The following is a 21588-nucleotide window of genomic DNA, read 5'->3' on the forward strand; positions in this document are numbered from 1 at the left end:
CCCCCCCCCCCCCCCCCCCCGCGCGCGCTCCCGGAAGCTTCCGGTCTCAGTCTGGTTCCAGTGAGCGCACCGGAGTTCCGTTTCAGTCTGGTGGCGCGCGCTCCTGCTCACGGTCTCAGTCTGCTCTCTCGTGGGTGCCAACCGCAAGTCCACCCGCTCTCCCCCGTGCAAGTGGCTGCCGCTTCCCGGAGCCCGAACGCGGCGGCTCCCTCCCCCTTCCGTTTATCTTCCGATATCTGTGTGCGGTTTCACGGCTCCCCTCTTCGTACCTCAATACTCAGCGCTGGAGATGTTCATTTGTAGAGATCCAGATGCGTCTTCCTGCGTCTCAGGCTGGTTCCGTGGATGTTCAGGCTGGTCTGGTACCTATCCAGCTCGACTCGGGACCGGCTGAAAAAGGGGACCCCTACTCCTCCGCCATCTTAACTCCTCCCAGTAAATAAAATCTTTAAATTAAAAAAAAATTTTTTAGGGGCACTTGGGTGGCTCAGTCAGTTAAGTGCCAGACTGGATTTCAGCTCAGGGTCGTGTGATTAAGCCCTGTGTCGGGCTCATGCTGGGCGTGGAGCCTGCTTAAGATTCTCTCTCTCCCTCTGCTGCTCCCTCCTTCCCCTCCTGCTCACACACTTGTGTGTGCTCTCTTTAAAAAAAAAAAATTTTTTTTATTTCCTATTGATTAAAATGAATTTTAAATAATTTTGTTTTTCTGCAGAAGACTTAACCAGTGGTTCCTATGACGATGTCCTAAACGTTGACCAGCTCCAGAAACTCCTCTACCTGCTTGAGTCAACTGATGATCCTGTAATTATTGAAAGAGCTTTGGTCACTCTGGGTAACAATGCAGCCTTTTCAACTAACCAAGTAAGTACTCGTCTCAGAATGGGCACCTCCCATCCTTACTGACTGGCAGTTAACCGTGACCCTGATAAGGCATTTAATCCCCGAGCCTCGCTCTCCTCCTCTGTACAGCGCGGGATGTGTACCTACAGCCTAGTGTTTATTTCTGAAAAGCACAGCCGGATAGTGACATTAGTATTCCTGGGATTCCAGATCCCTGCCAAGTTGGTCACAGGGATCACATCTGTGATAAGTGTGGTCTACTCCACGTAGCATTGTGTGGCCTTCTGAATTATTGAAAATTCAAAAGTGTTGCAGGAGAACAGTGAAAGCATCTAACATTCAGTACATGCTTTTCATTATATGTAGGTCTTGGGGGGGGGGTTCTGATACAGGGGGGCCCTGGACCACTGACAACCGCTACCCAGTGTAAACAGCTTCTAACAGATTTTTAACACCAGGTCTAAAGCGCTTGATTTGAATGCTTCCTTCTGCCCATTACCCCCATGGAGAAAAAGTTAAAAAAAAAAAAAAAATTGTAGGGCCCCTGGGTGGCGCAGTCGTTAAGCGTCAGCCTTCGGCTCAGGGCGTGATCCCAGCGTTCTGAGATCGAGCCTCACATCAGGCTCCTCTGCTGGGAGCCTGCTTCTTCCTCTCCCACTCCCCCTGCTTGTGTTCCCTTTCTCGCTGGCTGTCTCTTTGTCAAATAATAAATAAAATCTTTAAAAAGAAATTGTAATGATTTTCAGCTAATACCTTTCATTGACTTTGTCATGAAAACAAAATTATGTTGCATTTATACTCTCTTTCAGTCACGTATTTTCCAGCATGGCAAGGTTTATTGTAAAGCTCTTGAGATTTATAGGGAGATATAAAGAGTATTTGTTGATTACTTGTATTCTTTCCGTGGCTAGTGACAGGACCCAACTTAAATTATTTTAAACCAAAAAGGGGAAATACTGAGCTCAGTTAACTTGGACATCCAAGAATAGCCCTGGCTTCGGCACAAGTGAAAACAGTTTAAGGTTACAGAGAGCGTGACCAGAGCACTCTCCCTCCATCTCTTGGCTGTGCTTAGCCCTGCTCTTTTTGCGTATTGGGTTTTTTGTTTTGTTTTAGTTTGGGTTTTTTGGTCTCTCTGGCCACAAAGAGGTTTTCGTCACAGTCCAAAGCCTTCATCCCTGTGGCTTTGATCCAGATGGTGGCGTTGCTTGGCCACGATCAGGTGCTGTGCGCAGGCACCCCGGAGCACGCGGGAGCACCCCGCAGCCGAACCGCGGGGATGGATGGAGCGCATTCAACCAGCAGCCCCATCGGGACTAAATGGGGTGGAGGAGGTGCTCCGTGTGCCCCGGTGGGGAGAAGCGCCACGCAGACAAAGCAGACGGTGGCTCATTTATTAGCATGCCTGTATTGGGGCTGTTCCTGACGTCACGAGTTTAGACCCTCTGAAGCAAACTGCAGTGGGAGTGGGCCCAGAGCCACGGGTGGAACAGGGCTTTCCTGGGTAATGGGAGTCATTGCCCCCGTCGTCAGTTCTGGTGCCTTGACCTGCTTTAATCGGCTAGTTTAAAAAAAAAAAAAAACTGCTTTCTAATAAACACAGATCCTTAGGCACAACCCAGAACCGTTCAGGGAGTTTGTTTTTCTCCCAGTGCTGAGCCCACTCTTGACGGGAGAGTAGGGTTTGGGGCTTTTGGTAAAAGTGGATGATGCCAGGATACGCTTTCCTTCTTTTTCTCTTAGAAGGGCATGTTTTGTCCTTACAGGAGTCATTTTCAGCTTCTTTTTCTTGTAAGAATCGAAGCAGCTAATGTATCACTCAGTGTTGGGGCCAAAGGCTTAGAGTAGCATAGTGTGGCCATTGATTGTGAGAAATGCCCAGATTACTTCTTCTTTGAAAATTTGGGCATCATTTCACAAATTGCATAGAACTCTAATTCTTCAAGATGTTAATAGGTGCTTGCCCCTACGTCCGCCCTCCCCCACTGAAAAATGACCGTCCCTTTGTGTATAGTTCATGGAAATACTCTGTTCAGTGCTCCCCTCTTGGAGATTCCCACTACTCGTGAACAGGAGTGCTTCACAGTAAAGGAGTGTCTACGCTTAAACCCAGAGTTTCTCAAACCTTCTTTTTTTTTTTTTAAAGATTTTATTTATTTATTTGACAGAGATAGAGACAGCCAGCGAGAGAGGGAACACAAGCAGGGGGAGTGGGAGAGGAAGAAGCAGGCTCATAGCGGAGGAGCCTGATGTGGGGCTCGATCCCATAACGCCGGGATCACGCCCTGAGCCAAAGGCAGACGCTTAACCGCTGTGCCACCCAAGCGCCCCTTTCTCAACCTTTCTTAACCATGGAACCTCCCTTGTCTTAATGGAACATCTATTAACATCTTGAGGGATTTGTATTCCAAAGAATACATTTTAGGAAAATGTTACTTTAGTATCCTAAATCATAAGTTTTTCAAATGTGTCTGTAATAGAAAAATAATATAACTTATTGCAAAGTAAAATAATTTGTACATTGCTTTGGGATTATTTCAGTAGCTCTGCAAATCTTCATTGTAGTTCTCCAAGCTATGGTTTTTAAATAATTACTAATCTTAATTTATTTTCGATCTATTTTCTTTACCTTTAAAATTATAGAAAGTAATTTTTTTAAATAAGAATTACAGATTGTGCATAGGCAAGGTATTTCCAAAGAGTCATTAATTTTTATTTGTATTTGTGGATGCAAAAACTTTGATGAAGGGAGTTCGTATTGAAGTGTTGATCTTGTTTTTTCCCCTCTTAGGTCATTATTCGTGAATTGGATGGTATTCCAGTCATTGGAAGCAAAATCAACAATCCCAACCCCAGTATTAAAGAGAAAGCTTTAAATGCATTGAATAACCTGAGTGTGAATGTTGAAAATCAAGTCAAGATAAAGGTAAGTTACCTGAAGTCGCAAATGTGTAAGTTTTCTATCAATGAAAGAGCAAACAACCATAGGGTTAGTTAAGACCTCCATCACCTCACATACTTACCCTTTGTGTCTACATGGTGAGAACATTTAAGATCTATCCTCTTAGCACCTTTCAAGTATATAATACAGTGTAGTCACCCTGCTATACATTAGATCCTGGAACTTACTCATCTTATAACTAGAAGTTTGTACCTTTTGAGCAAATCTCCCCATTTCCTTTATCCCTCAGCCCCTGGCAGCCACCATGCCACTCTTGTTTCTGTGAGTTCGGCCTTTTTAGGTTCCACGTATAAGGGATATCTCAAGTATTTGTCTTTCTTGGTCTTATTTCACTTAGTGTAATGCCCTGAAGGTCCATCCATGTGTTGCTAATGGCACAGTTTCCTTCCTTCTTATGGCTGAAGAATCTTCCAGTAGATATACAGACCACATTTGCTTTATTCATTCATCTGTCAACACAGGTTGTTTCTGTGTCTTGGCTCTTATGAGTAATGCTGCAGTGAACTTGGGGGTGCGTATACCCTTTCAAATTATTCTTCTCAAGGTCTCAGATGGATACGCAGAACTGGAATTGCTGGGTCATGTGGTAGTTTGTATTTTTAATCTTTTGAGGCTGCGCCAGCTTACATTCCCACCAGCAGAGCACAAGGATTCCCTTTTCTCCCCGTCCTTGCCAATGTTGTCCTTTTGACAGTAGCCACTCTGACGGGTGTGAGGCGATATCTCATCGTACTGTTGATCTGCATTCCCCTGATGATGAGTGATGTTGAGCATCTTTTCATGTACCTATTGACTGTTTTTGGTCGTCTTTGGAAAAATATCTATTTAGGTCCTCTGCCCATTTTTTATGGAGAATAAGTCAGGGGAAGGAGGAATCTGAACCAGCCAATAAGAGATGCATTGGGCTTTTGAATTTGGGATTCATTTTCATCCAACTGTTGGTAAAGGAACCTGGCCAGAGTCTGATAATATCAGCAGAAAAATGAAATAAATTAGGAACTTATGTTACTTCAACATTTCTTGAGCTCCTGCTCTGTGATAGAGGTCAGAAACGAACATGATTAACTCTTGTTTTAAGAAAGCTAGAAGAGAAAAGGCAAGTCCATAAATAGGTGTAACGCAAGGTAAACATGATGAAGTAAGAAAAATGTAAGTAAAACATTGTTGCGTACATAGAAAGGAGAGCTGTCATCCCAAAGTTTTGTAAAAGGTAGAGTACAGCTTGGCTCTAAAGAATGTTTAAGGTTTGGGGGCATCTGACTTTTGGTTTAGGCTCAGGTCATGATCTTGGGGTCCTGGGATCGAGCCCCGAGTCAGGCTCCACACTCAGCGTGGAATCAGCTTGTCCCTCTCCCTCTGTTCCTCCTTCTCTCCCTTCCTCCCTGTCTCTCCCTGGAATAAATAAATAAAATCTTAAAAAAAAAAAAAAAAAAGGAATGTCTAAGGTTTCTACAAGCAGAGTTGGGGAAGGAGGAAATTCTAAGAAAGCAGCAAGGGGAGGTAGACACAGCCCCAGGAGTAACTGATCTTGTCTGCTTGGTGATCCTGTTGCTAAACTTGAACCGGTAAAAAGACTCAAGGATAATAAGGATCTAAATGCTCAAATCCTTTTAGGAAAGGCCGTGAAAGGCACCAGCATCTTATGAAAATATATGATTTATAAACAGCTGGGGAAATGGCATTTTTTTGAAGGACAGATGTGTAATGAAATCGTGGCCAGAGAGAGCGGGTGGCTTGTAAATGTCATTTGGCTCCGAACCACGATTAAAAGTTTAATCTCTCTTTGCTTTACTGCCATTACTCTAGTTTCTATGGTAACGTGGATACTTTTGGATTTTTTTAAAACTTAATACTTATGGGACAATTGCTCATTTCTTAGCATTTTATATTAGGAAATTTTTCTTATCAGAATTTAGGGTGGAGTTTCAGTTAGGTAAATAGTAATTATCTGAGAGACATAATTTTTCCAAGCTGTAAGAAATAGAAAACAGTTTCAGAAAATTTTCCATCATCGTGGGTTTCGTTCTATTGTGTGTGAAATAGGAGTGTTACTGGCATCGCATTCCAATTTGCCAGTGTCACCAGTATCAGGAGGGCACGGATCATATACATATCCCTGGGTAAAGAAGAAAATTGGGCCAAAGATAATTTTGCCTCTGCTTTCTTTTGATAGAACCAACCGTAAAGAAAAATTCTATTTCGCTTTGATCCCCCTGTTCTTCTAACATGTAGCTCCTAGACCCTGTTGTTAAGCTACTTACCATGATGCAGAATGGCCACACAGGTCTTCCTCCTCGATCCTCGTGTGTCCAAAGCAGTTGACACAGAAAAGAGGACTGAGCTGGGAGGTCCCAACAGTTGAGAGACCACAGGTGCTGAGAGCGTGGTCTCTGGAATTAGACATTGCTCCCCCACCAGCTGGCTTGATATTGGGCAGGGATCCAAGTTCCTTGAGGACTTGTCCTTGTCTGTCAAATGGCCATTAATAACACCCACCGCATTAGAGGTGTCTTACGGATTAAGTGAGGTGTATTTGTAAAATGCTCGCACAGTGCCTGTCTTAGCAAAGTTTGCTATAAAAAAAAAAAAAATCACCGAAGTTTGAGGGCTGGATAGACATCTTTTTTTTTTTTTTTAAGATTTTATTTATTTATGTGACAGAGAGACAGAGACAGCCAGCGAGAGAGGGAACACAGGCAGGGGGAGTGGGAGAGGAAGAAGCAGGCTCCCAGCGGAGGAGCCCGATGTGGGGCTCGATCCCAGAACGCCGGGATCACGCCCTGAGCCGAAGGCAGACACTTAATGACTGAGCCACCCAGGTGCCCCTAGACGTCATCTTTTTTGAGGAACCAGCCTGCCCCTGAACAACGGTCCTCTTCCGCCGTGCAGAAAAGTTACTGTGTCACAGACAAATTTTTGGAGATACTCACCCCCCCCCCACCTCTAGGTATACATGAATCAAGTGTGCAAGGATGTCCTCTCTGGTCCCTTGGACTCTGCCGTGCAGCTGGCTGGACTGAGACTGTTAACAAACATGACGATTACCGACGACCACCAGCACATGCTGAGCTGTTACGTCCCAGACCTGTTCCGCGTGCTGCTCGCCGGAAATGCACGAACCAAGGTACGGATGAATGATGATGACTTGGAAGTACAAAGAGCTGTTGCATCAAGCTTAGTAAGATTGGAATTGAATTTTAAGTCCCTCATCTTAAGTTGATATCCCTCAAAAAAGAGCACATTTATTCAGTTTATTAAAAGCCTTTCGTGAGCCCAACAAAGTAAATTATTTTTATCCCCAAGTAATCAGTTTCAAAATGAATTTGTGAAAATGTGTTATTTCACTTATCAATAGATGGGCATTCGTGTGCTCTTCCAGAATGTGTTTACTGAAGTGATGTAGCTGGCTTCCCCCCACACCAGGTTTAAAATTATACGTAATTGATTAAAAGGCTTCGAGTGATAATGCTGGTTAATTGAATTTTTTGCTCACCTCGGAGGTAGAAACTTTTTTTGATTTAGCCATCATTTGTGGAAAAATCTTTTGAAAACCACCGTTAAGTTAGTAACGGATGTCTGGTGCTTGATTTTGACCACTTACGCAGATGGAGGAGGCAACAGATTGACCTAATTAGGGATCTCAGGAGACGCCCCGTGAAAGTAACTTGAGTAAACCTATTAGTGGGCATTTTTCTCAAGTGCCGTTTTTCGAGAAGTAGCATAAAAACAGAAGGTAGACTAACCAAAGGCTCTGATTAGTTGGGTTGATCATTTATCGGTGTTTTACTATGTTGGTCTGTGTTCTCTGGCACAGTTGAGAGAAAACGCAAGAGCATTTTCGAAGGACCACACTCCAAATATTCAACATCACTGAACTTATTTCTGGGGTTACCAAATGTGATTACAGGAGAGCCTCACTATAGCCCTTTTAAAATTTGTTCTGGGCTTTCCACATTTCCACTAGCCAGAGTTAACTTGCATCTGGTCTAAGATGTACCCAAAGGCATTCAAAATTATTAAGTGTAATAATCTTATTAGCAATATTTTTGAAATATGCTCCATCCGTAGGCACCTTCCAAAACACGTGCACCCATCGACCTCTCTCTATCAGTGGAACAAGGTAACTTCCAGCCTCTGAGGCCCAGGGAAACCCTTCCCTCTACGTACAGCATCGCAGACCCAGGACAGACTCCTGCCTGGGTCTGCAGCTGCTTTACCCAAAACCTCAGGAGGAGCAAGGAGTTCGGAGCCAGGCGAGTCTGGCCTGGGCCATGTGGATCTGTCTCCGACATGGTCTGTGTTTTAGTATGTTTTATGACTTCTTAGAAGGTGACTCACACCGCAATAGTATGTTCTATTTTTGTTTTGTTTTTCCATTCCATTGCCTGGTATGGCATTTCTAGGATAGAAAATTTGCTTTTTTTGGTCTGTCTGGGAACCCGACCACCAATTATAAAACATTGTTTCTCCATAAAAGATGAGTGTAAAGTTCCAAGTTGCAAATGAACTTTTGGACAGTAATCCATTTGTGAGAAAATGTACCCGTTTTAGATATTTTCTTAGTAAATAACCAAAATGACTTTTTAGAAATCTTATTTTTAATAAGAGATCTCACCGTACTATAACAATCTCTTGGGTACAGCACTGATTCTAACCAAATATAAATAATGGAAGATTAACGTGAACATAAATCATGTGTTTGTTAAATCTGCAATGAGAGGAAAGAAAATGAATGGCTTAAAAGAAATGTGGTCACCGCAAGATGACACGTGTGATAAGTGAGAGGACTTAACATGGTTCAAACCAAAATACATACACAGGTGTCCCCCGCTATCCGGAAGCAGGGCGCGCCTGTGAAACCTCTCCTACTGCAAAATGGCCTGAAGCAGAGCAGCACCTACTATCAGTTTATATGGGAACATTTTTGAGCATTCCCAGACCCCCCGCCCCCCAAAAAACCCTCTCTCAGGCTTTCCCGATAGCTTGGAACGTATCTTGCTAACATGCACAGAATAAATCAAGATAAGCAGAGATGTTCACAGACACAGTTCAAAGCTCTGGCTGCTCGATGTGGACATGCTGAGCGTACTTCCTGGGGTGTGTGTTGCCCCCACCAACGCTCGCTGCAGAACACCCAACACTCTTTTCTTTTAGTTTTTCTTGCCTTTTTTTTTTTTTTTTTTTTAATAAAAATGAAAATCCTGTTTGGATTTCTTTTGGTTCATGGAAACAGGTACCAGTAACGTAGGCCTTTCATAGAAGCGAGATGGCATGAGGCAAACATTCGAGAAGCAGGGGATACCTGCAGCTTTTTAATCTGCAGTTGTGCTCTATAAATTATTTTCTCATGTTTCTTTCACTCCTTTCCGGGGCATAGCAACGTGGAATTTTAATTCAGGCTCCACTGATGGCTCTGGCTGTTACTGTTCCCGGGTTATAAGCCTACCCTCGTTAGCCACTAGGGGGCCCTGTGGATTTTGACTTCATCCAGGCTTCTTTCCTAGGTTTGGGACCTGCCTGTTTCAGAACTCTTGTCCCTTTTCTTAATCAAAACTTCACTGACTTTGGAGACAAGTGTTCATTCCTAACACTTTTCCTTTCTGCTGGCAGCCAGTCAGGCCAGACCAGATCTGCACTGATGGTTAGAAGTTGTCTTTTCTCTCTCACCTTAAGAGGCTGTAATTCATCAAGAATTCTATCTGAAAAACATGATCTCTGCTTAAACAAGAAACTGCTACCCATGGTTTCTGCTGGGGGGTGGGATAGGCAGATAGGACGGTGGCGCTTGTTTTCACCCTTGTTTCCCTCTGCACGGTTTGAAATGTATCGTGACCATGTATTAATTTCATAATTTTTAAAAAATAATTGATAAATTAAGCAAAGCCTTTTATCCTGATTAACAAATTAGTATATACAACATAGATATGGAATATGTGAGTATATAGGTATGTAAAAAGCCCAGGAAGAAAATAACAAAACGTAATATTGATTGGTTTTGATCATGGAAATTGGGGTGAATTTCCTTTTCCTTTGTGCTTTTCTGTCACTTTTTAAAAATGTTCTAAAGGAGAGGCACCTGGGTGGCTCAGGTGGTTAAGTATCCAACTCTTGATCTCAGCTCAGGTCTTGATCTCAGGGTCGTGAGTTCAAGCCCGCATTGGGGCTACTTTAAAAATAAATAATAAAAATGTTTTATAGGAAACACACAATGCCTTTATCATAAAAAAAGGTTTTTTAAAAATTAAAGATCTGGGTTCCCTTCCAGGTCTAATAGCATATTTGTCCCTCCCCAGGCCTCACTTTGTGTAATTTCAAGTATCTTGTATAGCTTTGTATGACCTTTGTCCTTAAACCAGAATTCTGTTTGAATGTTATTACAGTAGTTCCCCCCTCCCCCTTATCCGTGGTTTCACTTTCCACGGTTTGTCATATGCTGTCAACAGCAGTTGGGACACAGATGATCTTTCTGACTTCCCGTCAGAGGCTCAGGAGTAGCCTAACGCTGTGTCACACCACCTGTCATTCACCTCACTTCATCTCATCACATGGGCATTTTATCTCCCAGCAGAAGAGGAGTGAGTACGGGGCAATAAGGTATTTTCAGAGAGTGCTCCCTTCAGTACAGATACTAAAATTGGAAAGATATTTTGAGACTACATTCATATAACATTACAGGAGATTACTCTAATTGTTCTATTTTATTATTGTAGTTCATCTTTCTGTGCCTAATCTATAAATTAAACTTTGGCATAGGTATGTGTGTATAGGAAAAAACATAGCATATATAGGTTTCGCTATTATCCGTGATTTTAGGTGTGTGTTGGGGGTCTTGGAATGATAAGGGGGCTATGGTACTGACAGTTACGAGTGACAGGAATGCTGATACTGTAGCTTGTCAGCTCTAAGTGCCTATTTAAAGGATTTTAAAACATTTTTCACGTAAAAAGATAAGCTCAAAGGTTCATAGTAACCTACTAAAAAGGACCATATTTTTCTAGTCTTGGTAACCAAACTGTCCCAAGATCTTCATACTTTAAATAGAAATAAACAACGCTTTGAGAGATTCCTTTTTTTGTTCCAAAGATGTTTCACTTACCAGTAATTGTAATAAAGGTCTTTAATGTTAAGCTTATTACCCCGGATTAGGGGGAGAGGCGGGTAGACAGACATTCACCATCTTCTCCCTAATGACGTAGCTGGAAAAATACTGTTCCAATAGCCCTGCTGTGTGCGAAGTGCTCTGGGAGCGTTGAGGAGAGAGCTCCGCGGGGTAGAGCCTTTGGGCCATACAGGAAGCCCGGGCCGGAGTTTAAAATGTGGACACAGGGAGAGGGCGGTGTGCTGGGGCCGGAGATGGGGGGGCAAATCCATGCTTGCTGGTTGAAATAAACCAATATGATTCTTCTTTCAGGTTCAAGTTCTGAAACTGCTTGTGAATTTGTCTGAAAATCCGGCCATGGCAGAAGGACTACTTGGTGCCCAGGTAAACAGCTGACATTTTCTGTTTTATAAGTATACAAATACATAGATTTGGACAGATAGATCTAGAAAGAATTACCCCAAAATGCTAAGAGATTATCTGTGAAGAGCACAGGTTTTTTGGTTTTGGGGTTTTGTTTTTGGTTCTTTTTGCCTAACGAATTTCCTAAAAATTTTCTGTAACCAATTTTACTTTTAAAAAATCATTTTGGAAGGGTCCTCCCTAACAACCATAGATTGTCATCGTTCTGTCCATCCATTTTGGGGTACATGTATGTGACCGCATCTCTTCCCCTTGACGTGTCTGTGTTTTATGTGTCTTCACGGGCGCTGAAACGCTAGTCCCCAGGACGCGCCCACGCCAAGCCGAGTGCCAGGACACAGCAGTGAGCACACTCGAGCAGTTACAAGAACATGGAACAAATGAACCCCATAATTAAAAGCTGAGATAAGTGTTCTGAAGGCAGTGAAGGTGGTGCGGACACAGAACGGGCCTCCACTCCTGTAAGGGAGGGACCTGCTCCTCCCTGAGCCCCGGCCTGGCCCACAGGGTCCGGGGTGGGGGGCAGGAAGTGTCTGGGGAATTGAGGAGCCCCCAGGAAGACCAGATGATGGAGCTTAAAAAGGACGTGGGTGTTTCTGCCAATGACTACCTTCTAGGACTCCAAGAAAATAGTTTTTTTCAGCTAAAACAGTAAAACCCTTTTTTCTTTTAGTATAAAGTATAGGGGTGCCTAAGATTTTACACTGATGTTAGGCCATTTTAGGGATAATTATCTATGACCAGTTTTTTTTAAGTGAAAATATACATGAAAACATTTTTCATAAGTTATTAAAATCACACTCATGGTTTCCTCTTTCAGGTGGACTCCTCATTCCTCTCCCTTTATGACAGCCACGTGGCAAAGGAGATTCTTCTTCGAGCTCTTACACTCTCTCAGAATATAACTAAGTGCCTCGGAAAAGAAGGCTCTTCAGCTGCTCAGCCCACTTTCCCTACAGGTTCCTTGTTTTTCCTGTTATATGGAGAAGAATATGCCCAGAAAATGAGGGTGTTAGCTGAACACTGTGATGCAGACGTGAAGGAAAAGGTAACATTCATACCCAAGTTCTGACTGGTCCCAGTTTCCATCTTCCCTGTTACTAAGGGAGCTGAAATTCTTCCAGCTGCCGGATCTAAACGGTAAATATCACATTTCATCATTAACACAGCTGGACCCCGCCATGGTTTTCCGGTTTATTTTGAACCAGTTTATTTACTAAATGAACAGAGGAGCTTGTTCTGACACCATTTCTTTTCATTTTGCCATTTGCTGAGTTTACTTCAGTTATTTCCTCGATGTGACAGGACAGTCGCCTTATTTATGAGCGAGCGAACCTTCGGCCCCCTGCAGGGCTGTGCGGTTACCCGTCGGAGACAGCCTCCCTGTAGACCGGCTGGTGCGATCAGGGCTGCCCCCGGACGACCCTGTTCTCGTGCTCGTGAGGACTTCCTGAGTCTTCGAGGCCACCAGCTGGCCCAGCCAAACCGCTCCCACAGCTTCGTCTGAGTCCCTGAGCGCCGTCTCCTCGTCCTGGCCACTCCCAGGGGGACGGCGGGCTGGGGTCGGTGGGAATGTCCGTCCGTAGGCAGCTGGTTAAATCTGTTACCTCATCTTAAACAAGGAAATCTGAACACGCCCATGTGGAAAGGCATCCAGAAAATGTGGGTGTGTTTTTTAAATGAAAACTATTTAGGCTTCTATCCAGAGAATATTTTCTAGAACGATACCCAGACTTCTGGGAGTGGGACTGAGGAAGGGACTTTTCTATGTATACCTTCTACTGTTTGAATTTTTTTAACCATCAGCATAACCTTTATCTTTTAAATAAAAAGGAAAAAAGTTTATACACATTTTCTCTTGATAGTATTTTATTAATTTTCATCTATTTAGCTGAGATTTTCATATGTTGTAATTTTAGTCATAATACTGTTACAATAGCTTATGAAATAAAAACACTATTAATAGATTTCATTTCAGCCAGGTCTTACAGCATTCCCGTCCAGCACCATGCTCAGTACTCGGTAAATCAGGATGCAAGTGGCAGCTTTCCGACTCCAGGTATTTAAGGCAAAGCTGTACAAGTTAAATTTCATTTGCAAATACATGGATTTCCATAGGAAGTCACAAATCCTCAACCAGAAAAGTGTGTATTTTCAGGGTTAGCCTGATAACAGAAATCAAACTTGCAAGGACTATTTTTATAGTAGAAAAAGGATTCCGTATTCAGGTGAAACCATGGGCGTTGCCAGCTGGCTACAGCCGGGACGGATACGTGCTTGGGGTTGCATCACGGACAGAAGTCCTAATTCCCTGAAAGGCACATTTCTTTATAATGAATTTTTTAATCCGCCTCCTTGCTGAATGAAAATACATAGTCAAATGTGCACAGGGTTACAAAGTCGGATTTGGCGTTGATGTAGTTCGGCAGCCCTGGATTCTAAAACCCCATCTCTGCTTTTCCTCGGTTTTTAGTTTGAATAGATAATCCCGTTTCCTGGAGATCAGAGTGTTGAGGATGAAATGTCAAAATCCTAGAGAAAAAGGGGGGTCCTTTTTACCTTAAAAGATTCCTAAGAGACCTTCGTCTCTGTCGGGCAGGGCACACGGTGGCCTTTACGGAGCGAGCCTCCCTGCCCTGGGCGAGGGAAGGGCGCGTCGGGAAGCCCTCAGGTCCGCCTGGCTGCTGCTCGGCGAGATCAGACTGACCGCGCCACGCGGTAGGCCGAATGGAGGCGAGAGGGGGCTGGGCTTATTTTTCACAATTTGGTTTTGCTTTCTACCTAAACCCTGCAAAACGTAGCCCAGGGAAAACATGGAAGCCACGCGAATCGAGTGCGATCCTACGAGAGCTGAAGCCCCCTGTACTTCGCGAACAAAAGGTCAGCGTAGAAAGAAGGTAAAGGGTAATAAAGCTCGCGAGCGGCCTAGAAAAACGCGGCAGGCCCAATGAAGCGAAACCGGAACATAAGTTACCTGGGACGCGTGACTGCAGAAATCATGTGAAGGCCATTCACGGAGAAGACCGAGTAAGACGCACTTGGTCTGCTTCCCGGCAGAGGTAAGAGATGAATTCTCACGGCCGCGCGCGACAGCAGGGCAGGCGCCCACAGGCCCCCCCCCCAGACAGGCCCCCCCAGCTCGTCCGCCATCGACCTACCAGCTCCATTCCCGTCCGCGTGCTAGAATGTTCCTTTGCAGTGAAAATGTTTAGGGGTGGTTCCGTTGTGTTTTTCCTGAAGGTTATTTTATGGGAAACTTTGTGCTTTAGTGCCCCAAATCACATACATTCTACACACATTTCCCCTGGCCTGATTTGCATCTCTGTAAGAGAAGAATGCTAATTTTTGATGAAGACCATTAACATTTATTTTGGCTATTACTCTCACAAAAGGAGATAAGTTGTCAGTCCTCAGGGTTCCATGTCCTAACTATACATGCTTGACTGCAGCAAGAACAAGACCCTATCGAAAGCAGCAGGAGCCTAGTTTCAGCTTTCAGAGCTCCTGCTCTATATTAGGCAGTGATGTCTGAAGAAATAATGCTCTCCCTTATATTTTCAAAGTGCTTTTTTAAAAAAATCACTATTCACATTTTTTGGAGGTAGGTCAAAAATGTCCTCTTGTTCCACATGAGGAAACGGAGGCACAGTGAGCATAGGTGACTTGTGGCAGGGTACACAGAAAATCTGTGGTGGGAGGAGGATTAAAACTGAGATTAAGTGGCTAACAGGTGGCGTGCGTATATATGTATGTGAAAATAGATTACCGCCGGGCAGCTTGGTGTAGAAAACCTACCGTGATTATTTTGTGTGAATAAAGCTCACTTCACAGACTGGGGAGCAGGAAGACAGGATGGGCCTCTGACGTATCTGATTGAAAGCTTCACAGCAGTCAAGCGACCACAGAGCCCTTACAGGACTAAACTCAGGTCAGCTAATTCCCCAAAATCACCATTTCTTTTCTCTTTTAACTGCTAGTCTCCTACAGTAGCTTAGTCAAAGTAGAATCGTGCTTAGAGGTCATTTAATATAAAAATATAAGCCATCTGAATCCTGTAAAATCGATAGATCTTATTGATATACTCATGGTTGGTGCTAAGAAATGGGGAGGGTGAGTAGAGAGAAAATGGAATACAGAGAATTATTAACATTTTAAGATGTGCATTTATCTTTGTAAAATATTATTTCCTGGCAGCTATCTTTGTGCTTAGCAGGTCTGACTTTTAGATTAAAAATAGAAAATGTCACCAATCATGTCCTCATAACCACCCCCTTGCCCTGCCTCTGTCCAACTCTGCTTCTGATTTGGGGATTGCAGACGTAAAACAGAAAATACTCTTCCTCTTTTAAGAAACTAAGTCTTTAAAAATGGGAACTTCGCCCAACCTTCTATGTTTCTCTGCTTAAAAAAATACATAACATTTGGCATATAAGCTAATCCTGACAGAGCAAGGAGAGGTGCTCTAAGCATGTGGGTGGCCGTGTCCTCGCGTCCTCTAAAGTGAATATAAGAAACAGGTTTATATGTGCAGGGCTCTGAAACAGTCTCACTTGTAGGAGGCCCTTGACCAGAAGAACAGAAATGAGACCTTAATTTTCATAACCTCCAAATTCTACCACTAAAATGTTTGTTTAAAAAAAAATTTCATTGCAATGCTTATGCCACTGAGACAGGATTTTAATTCCCCCTCTCCAGTTCATTCTGTAAATGACCCACCTCTGAACTCCGGTTTCCCCGCACGAGCTGGCAGGCGCAATAGCAAGCAAGTTAGCACGCAAAACAAAACCCTCACTTGTAGAAGTTGTTTCCAAATATAAAAAATCCTCGTACTCCTGAGTTTCTCGGCCTTTCCTAGCTTCGAGGATGCCTTTGTCGCCAACAGCTCCTGTGCTCACATTTATTCAGAGTTTTCGTCATCAGTATTGAGGTATCTAGATTCTCCATGCTTCAAGACAAAAAAATCTTCGGTCTTAAGTCCGTGTCTTCCTAGAGCCTCACTCAGCTTCACTGGGGGCTCCAAGTAATGCTGGCAAAGGGCAGACGGGGGGGAAAATGGAAAAGGCTTAACCATGCATGTATTTGGAGGGTATTTCGAGTTAAGAGTTGAAACTAAAATAACCAACATATACCAACTTAACGTCCTTTTCATTCAAGCATTAGCAAATGAGTCAATCATAGCTTCTAATAGAGTCATTAATTAAGCCAACAGAAATACCCTACTTACCTCTCCAGCTATCACGACTGTCAAATGTGGTGCCAACTTAGACCGAACATCACTAGACTGCGTGAAACCTGATCAGTTTCACCACGTGAAATTCCCATCTAAATGGAATCAGTACCAAAGACAGTATTACAGAATGAGATGTTACCAAGATCTTCGAAGAATGTAGCCGCTTACGTTCTAAGAGTGTGTGTGTGTCAGCAAATGCTGGAGAAAAGATTTCTGGCTCATAGAAGGTTACCCTCGAACCACCAGCCAAGTATCAACACTACAGTCTGAGGAGGACGTGGAGAACAGAGCTAAGACAAGTAGAACTTCTTCATTTCCCTTTGTTTCCTGGTTCTTCTTTTCTCAGAAAAGCCGTAAAGTGCAGAAGTATAAAGCACGAATAAAAATCCATCTCTGAGCCCATCGACATGATGGGTCTGCCTCTGCCCATCAGGCAGCAGCTGTCCCCGCAGCGCCCGTCTGGAGTAGCCAGCGCACTGCTACTAAGAGAATAATATGGGAGTGATAAGAAATGGATAAGATGATGTTATCAGAGTTGTTAACACGATGTGGAGAGAAAAAGGGGGAGGGGTGATAAGTGTGGTAGATGGAGGTTTCATTTTAAATCCCACAGGCTAAGAGATCGTCTATGACAAGGCAGCGTTTTAGCCAAGACCTGGGAGAGGACAGCACCGGGCGGAGAGGAGTCGGATGGAGTCGGGGCATAAAGGTCATTGCCCTTCAGAGTGTTGAGAACAGACGGGAAGGGGCAGAGTGGAAACAGTCCAAGTAGTGAAAAGTAGTCCAAATGTGAAATATTCTGGGGGTGCACCTGGCTGGCTCAGTTCGTAGAGTGTGTGACTCTCTCGATCTTTGGGCCATGGGTTCAAGCCCCATGTTGGGAGCAGAGATGACTTACATATTCTGAAGTTTGAGCTGACTGACTGCAGGGTAAACAGGGTGGGGGACAGGAGAGAGAGAAGTCAGGTTTTGACCTGAGTAGCTAGAACCATTTTCTGAGATATAAAAGCAACAAGTTGGAGGGAAGATCAGAACGCAAGTCTTTGGTACCCAGTGGACATCCAAGTGGAGATGTCGAGCAGGCAGCCGGATGTAAAAACATGGATTATGGGGGAAACTTGGGAGTGAAAGGTAGAGTGGACCGCTGGCCATAAGACTGAAGAGATCCCCAATCAAGGGAGTGACCCACTAGAGAAGAGGCCCACAGGCGGGGTCAAAGGGCACTCACTGCTTAGGGGATGGGGACATGGTGACCACAAAGGGAGTAAGACACACAGGCTGGCTAAGAGCTACTGGCCACACAGATCCTTTCACCTCCATCGCTAGCTTCTGGATCATATAGGAACTTGCTAATATATCCCCAAGAAAGTGTAACTTTAACAACCTAAGTCACAATTGTCGCCTTGCAAAATTATGTTAAGAGATTCGAAAATGAAATTCTTTCCCACTGAAAAATAATTTGCTTGTTAAGTCTCACCCCCCACAGACACACACCCCAGTGCCCTACAAGTCTTGGCCAACACCACACTTACACAATCACCCTACACTGTTTCTTTGCTCATCAGTCACTTTAGTAATAGGCTCTAATTTAGTGTGGGTTTCGATGTTGCGTTATCTGAGTTTCTTCATAGGTCAGTTGTTGGCTGCTTCAGCCATCGAGAAGGTAGCCCTAGAAGGCGGCCAGAAAGCCTCCTGAGTGGTAGCAGTCTGACTGTGCAGACACCTCAGTCCCACAAGGGAGGTCAGAATGCCCCACAGCCGAACAGCAAGTACGGATCCAGCAAGACAGCGGATGAGCGCTAAGAGTGACGGCGCAGAGGAAGCGCCCAGCACTCTGGCTCCGTTAAGGGCTAGGCAACCAGCCCAGACAGCTCTGCAGTTCCCGTCCAGAGCGTCGCTGTTCTACAGTCTACTCCCACGGGAGATACTCAGAATGAAGACCTTAGTCTCTTCAAAAGGTAACCCTATCTTCTGTGATGCCGGAAATCAAAAACTCACCAGTTTTGGTGGAAACTAAGTTTTAGTGCTTAAATACATCATACAGGAAACTCATAATTGCTGAGATAAAGTAGGTTGCTATATATACAATTTGTAAGTGTTGCAGGCTCAGGCCATCCTCAGTCCGCTTGTATTACCGGAAGTAGCTGTTAGAGCTGCCTTCGTGCAAATCACTTCAAAGTGTTTACTCACAGGGTAAATATCCAAAAATTCTGTCGTCTTTATAATTTAACAAACTCCTAGAGGTCCCGTTTATGCATCTAATGTCAAAGCATGAGCACATTTTAATTTGCTAAGACTTACTGAGTTGTTACAGGTTTCACTAAGAAATAAAGGTGGAGGTTAGATTCGTAACAGGAACAATTCTTGGGAGACTGGATCACACAGTAACTCCTGAATGTGGAGGTTTCTATCCTCTCATCTTCCCCATTGCAGGAAAGTAACTGGGAAGATAGTCATGCTCTTAAAAATCTAGGAGTCATCCTCGATTCTTCTCCGAACAGGCTTAGTGAAATAGGACTTCATCTAAGTCTCTGTGTAGGTCACACACGGATCATACACACGTGTCCCTAGATCTGCATACGTGGAACCTACACACACCAGCTACATACACGGAGAGAGAAACTGCCACCGAGTGGCACGGTACGCCTCAGGATACCGGTACCCCACTTACCCTCGCGGACACACGTACTTCCCTCTCATTCATCCCCCTGCCCCGGGGTCATTCATTCATTCACTCCATCCCCCACTCCCCACCCCCCCCATAGCGTGGTTCAGGGGTGGGAATTGGGACGGGACAGGAGGGGATGGGCAGGCAGTGTCCTAGGTAGCTGTGAACAGGCTACAACTTAGGGAGAGGGCAGGCCAGCAACAGCGCAGAGGGAGTGCCTGGAACAGCCTGAAAACACGGTTCCCACAGCGCAGCCCTGGGGTGTGGAAGAGGCCACACACAGCAAAGTAGAAGATGCCAAGTTCAACCATCCATTTCTAAATCTTGTTAGGGTAGGACCCGGATCCAGAAAAGGAGAAAGTGGGGTTTTTTTGCTGTCCCTCTCCTTGATTCCAGAACCCTGGTTAATAGAGTTCTAGGATTCACCTACCTTACCGAAACAAATCAGCTCTTCTGTGTTCGTCTAGGAATAAAACCACCACTTATCCCAAACCTGGCACACAGCACTCAGTCACTGTTCACTGGATGAAGAACATATTCCTAAAAAGTTCCAGGCTGTCCAGCCTCAGGTCTGCCATTGCCCTCCGAGTCCCATCCATACTCTGGCTGAACTAATTCCTCACTATTCCCCTTTTGCTTGCTGCCTCCGATCCTGTGCTCTGCCCCCTTCCTCCTCTTGAAATGCATTCTCACAGCGAAGTTCAGATGTCCCCTCTTCCAGGAAGCCCTCCCTTCCTGATCCCTCCAAATCAGTAACAGTCCGTGACTCGTGAGACCACTTTGTCCCACAGTGAAGCACTTCTTTCCACCCGTTTTAGAGTTATGGACACCCCTTACATCTTCTGCTCGAACAAAAGCCCCTTGAGGGGAAGACATGATGGCTCATTTTTTCCATTTTCTAAGACCACACACATTTGGTTCTATAAATGCATGCTTCACTTACAGAAATAAGCCAAAAGCACAGCATGTAATGAGGGTTTTTTTCACTGTATATAAATACCGTTTTACTAATGTGATCGATCCCCTAATGCATGTGAGGCTATGCAGGCCTGATTCCAGTCCGGCCTCTGCGCACGCCGCAGGGGCTGCTGATGCTGGCATCCTCTCCGGTCAAGCACATAAGCAGAGTGATGTTTGTCATGATCAAACTCACCTCATTGGCTAAGGCGAAAGTTCCCCAGTGAATTGCCACTGATTTCTTTGTCTGGACGTCAATGTGAATCCTTACAGCTTCTTCTGGGTCCACATGCTGGTATTTCATAAACCACCTGATAAAACAGTAATTTATTAGTTCTGGTCTTTGAAACACACACTAAAATCTAATTACTGCTTCATTTAATCAACCTCTAAAGGTTCTGCACAGGAGTAGGACAGGCAAAACCATCTCTTTTTTGAGTCCACTTTTCTGCTGCAAAAATCTTATGCAAACTGCTCCAGAACAGCTGAGTCTCGAGCAAAGCTCCCCTTGGCAAGAAGTTGTTTCCTGAGCGTTTGATTTTACTGACCATTTATTCTGAAGGTATGTCTTACTCTTACTTTAAAAAGTAGATACTTTGCAATCTTGGTATGAATCAAAGAAACTAACGGGTCGGGAACTAGAAGCCAAAAGCACGATTCAGGAGAACCTGAATAACTTGCTGAAACCATTTTTTTTTAACTTGCTAAAGCAAAAAGCAAACAAAAATTAGTGTAGGATATTTAAAGACTGGGAGCCAAAAAAAAAAAAAAATTGCTCTTCAAGGATTTTATTTAAACACCACACAACCGAATAGTGAGGTGTAGGATTTAGCAAGAGGGAGGGTACCTGAGGGGGACTACGGTAGGGAGAGAGTGTGCAAACAGTGCAAGGCCGCCCAATGCCTACGGAGCAGGGCTCAGGCGGGGGCCTGCGTGTGCACTCCAGCTCGACCCGACGCTGGGGGTGCAGAGCTCAGGTCTGCTATTCAGAGCTCTGCTGCCGCCCAGGCTCGTGGACCTGGACTCAACACAGGTACTTCTGCGGTTCACAGAACACATCAGGGAAGCGTTCCTGCGTCTGCAACGGCTACAGGGTTATTGACTGGTAGGAGCTGCCGGGCCCCCGGGAGCCTAGAAACAAAGCCACTGTGTTCTACTCAACAGCGGATTAGAGAAGCACTGTTCTGTCTCCCGACACTCGGAATCCAGGGCAAGATGCAAATAGTTTTTGGTGTTTCTATTGATTTTTTTTTTAAACTCCTACAGCCAATCAGAGGGATGGACATACTCCTTTCCACCTTCAAGTCTATCTGAAGTAAATGTAAAATTTTTATTTTGGTGTGAAAGTTACAATAAAAACTTAACATCCTGGGGCGCTTGGCTGGCTCAGTCAGTGGAACACGCAACTC

At 44.3% G+C, this 21588-nt stretch overlaps 2 protein-coding genes and 1 long non-coding RNA gene across 10 annotated transcripts in view; 2 read left to right on the top strand and 1 right to left on the bottom strand.

Moving 5' to 3' along the window:
• The window catches only part of ARMC10 (armadillo repeat containing 10), a 42310-nt gene extending 29141 nt beyond the window's left edge, over positions 1-13169 (top strand). Inside the window, exons 2-6 of the mRNA XM_008686152.2 lie at positions 713-861; positions 3632-3766; positions 6750-6926; positions 11214-11285; positions 12145-13169. Coding sequence (XP_008684374.2) covers positions 713-861; positions 3632-3766; positions 6750-6926; positions 11214-11285; positions 12145-12396 — 785 coding nt within the window. The 3' untranslated portion in view covers positions 12397-13169. The remainder of the gene's footprint in view (positions 1-712; positions 862-3631; positions 3767-6749; positions 6927-11213; positions 11286-12144) is intronic.
• Positions 13170-13186: 17 nt separating this feature from the next.
• NAPEPLD (N-acyl phosphatidylethanolamine phospholipase D) overlaps positions 13187-21588 on the bottom strand; it is a 57952-nt gene continuing 49550 nt past the window's right edge. For 5 of the 7 annotated variants that reach the window (XM_040644337.1, XM_040644339.1, XM_040644336.1 and 2 more), the window contains exons 4-5: positions 20376-20490; positions 15984-16350 (exon numbers count right to left, since the gene is read on the bottom strand). In XM_040644337.1, coding sequence (XP_040500271.1) covers positions 16222-16350; positions 20376-20490 — 244 coding nt within the window. In that variant the 3' untranslated portion in view covers positions 15984-16221. Of the gene's footprint in view, positions 13857-15983; positions 16351-20375; positions 20491-21588 lie in introns of those variants that run through there. The other 2 variants (XR_005838622.1, XR_005838621.1) reach the window with 2 other exon arrangements.
• On the top strand, positions 16549-21553 carry LOC103658644. Of its 2 annotated transcripts, XR_567224.1 has the most exons (3): positions 18519-19194; positions 19690-19791; positions 20575-21553. It is a non-coding gene; the product is annotated as an uncharacterized LOC103658644 (long non-coding RNA). The 2 variants fall into 2 exon arrangements; XR_567223.2 differs by lacking the exons at positions 18519-19194; positions 19690-19791 and adding an exon at positions 16549-18512.

The sequence above is a fragment of the Ursus maritimus genome, unplaced genomic scaffold (genome assembly GCF_017311325.1).
Source record: "Ursus maritimus isolate PB19 unplaced genomic scaffold, ASM1731132v1 scaffold_3, whole genome shotgun sequence".
In the NCBI taxonomy this organism is placed as follows: domain Eukaryota; kingdom Metazoa; phylum Chordata; class Mammalia; order Carnivora; family Ursidae; genus Ursus; species Ursus maritimus.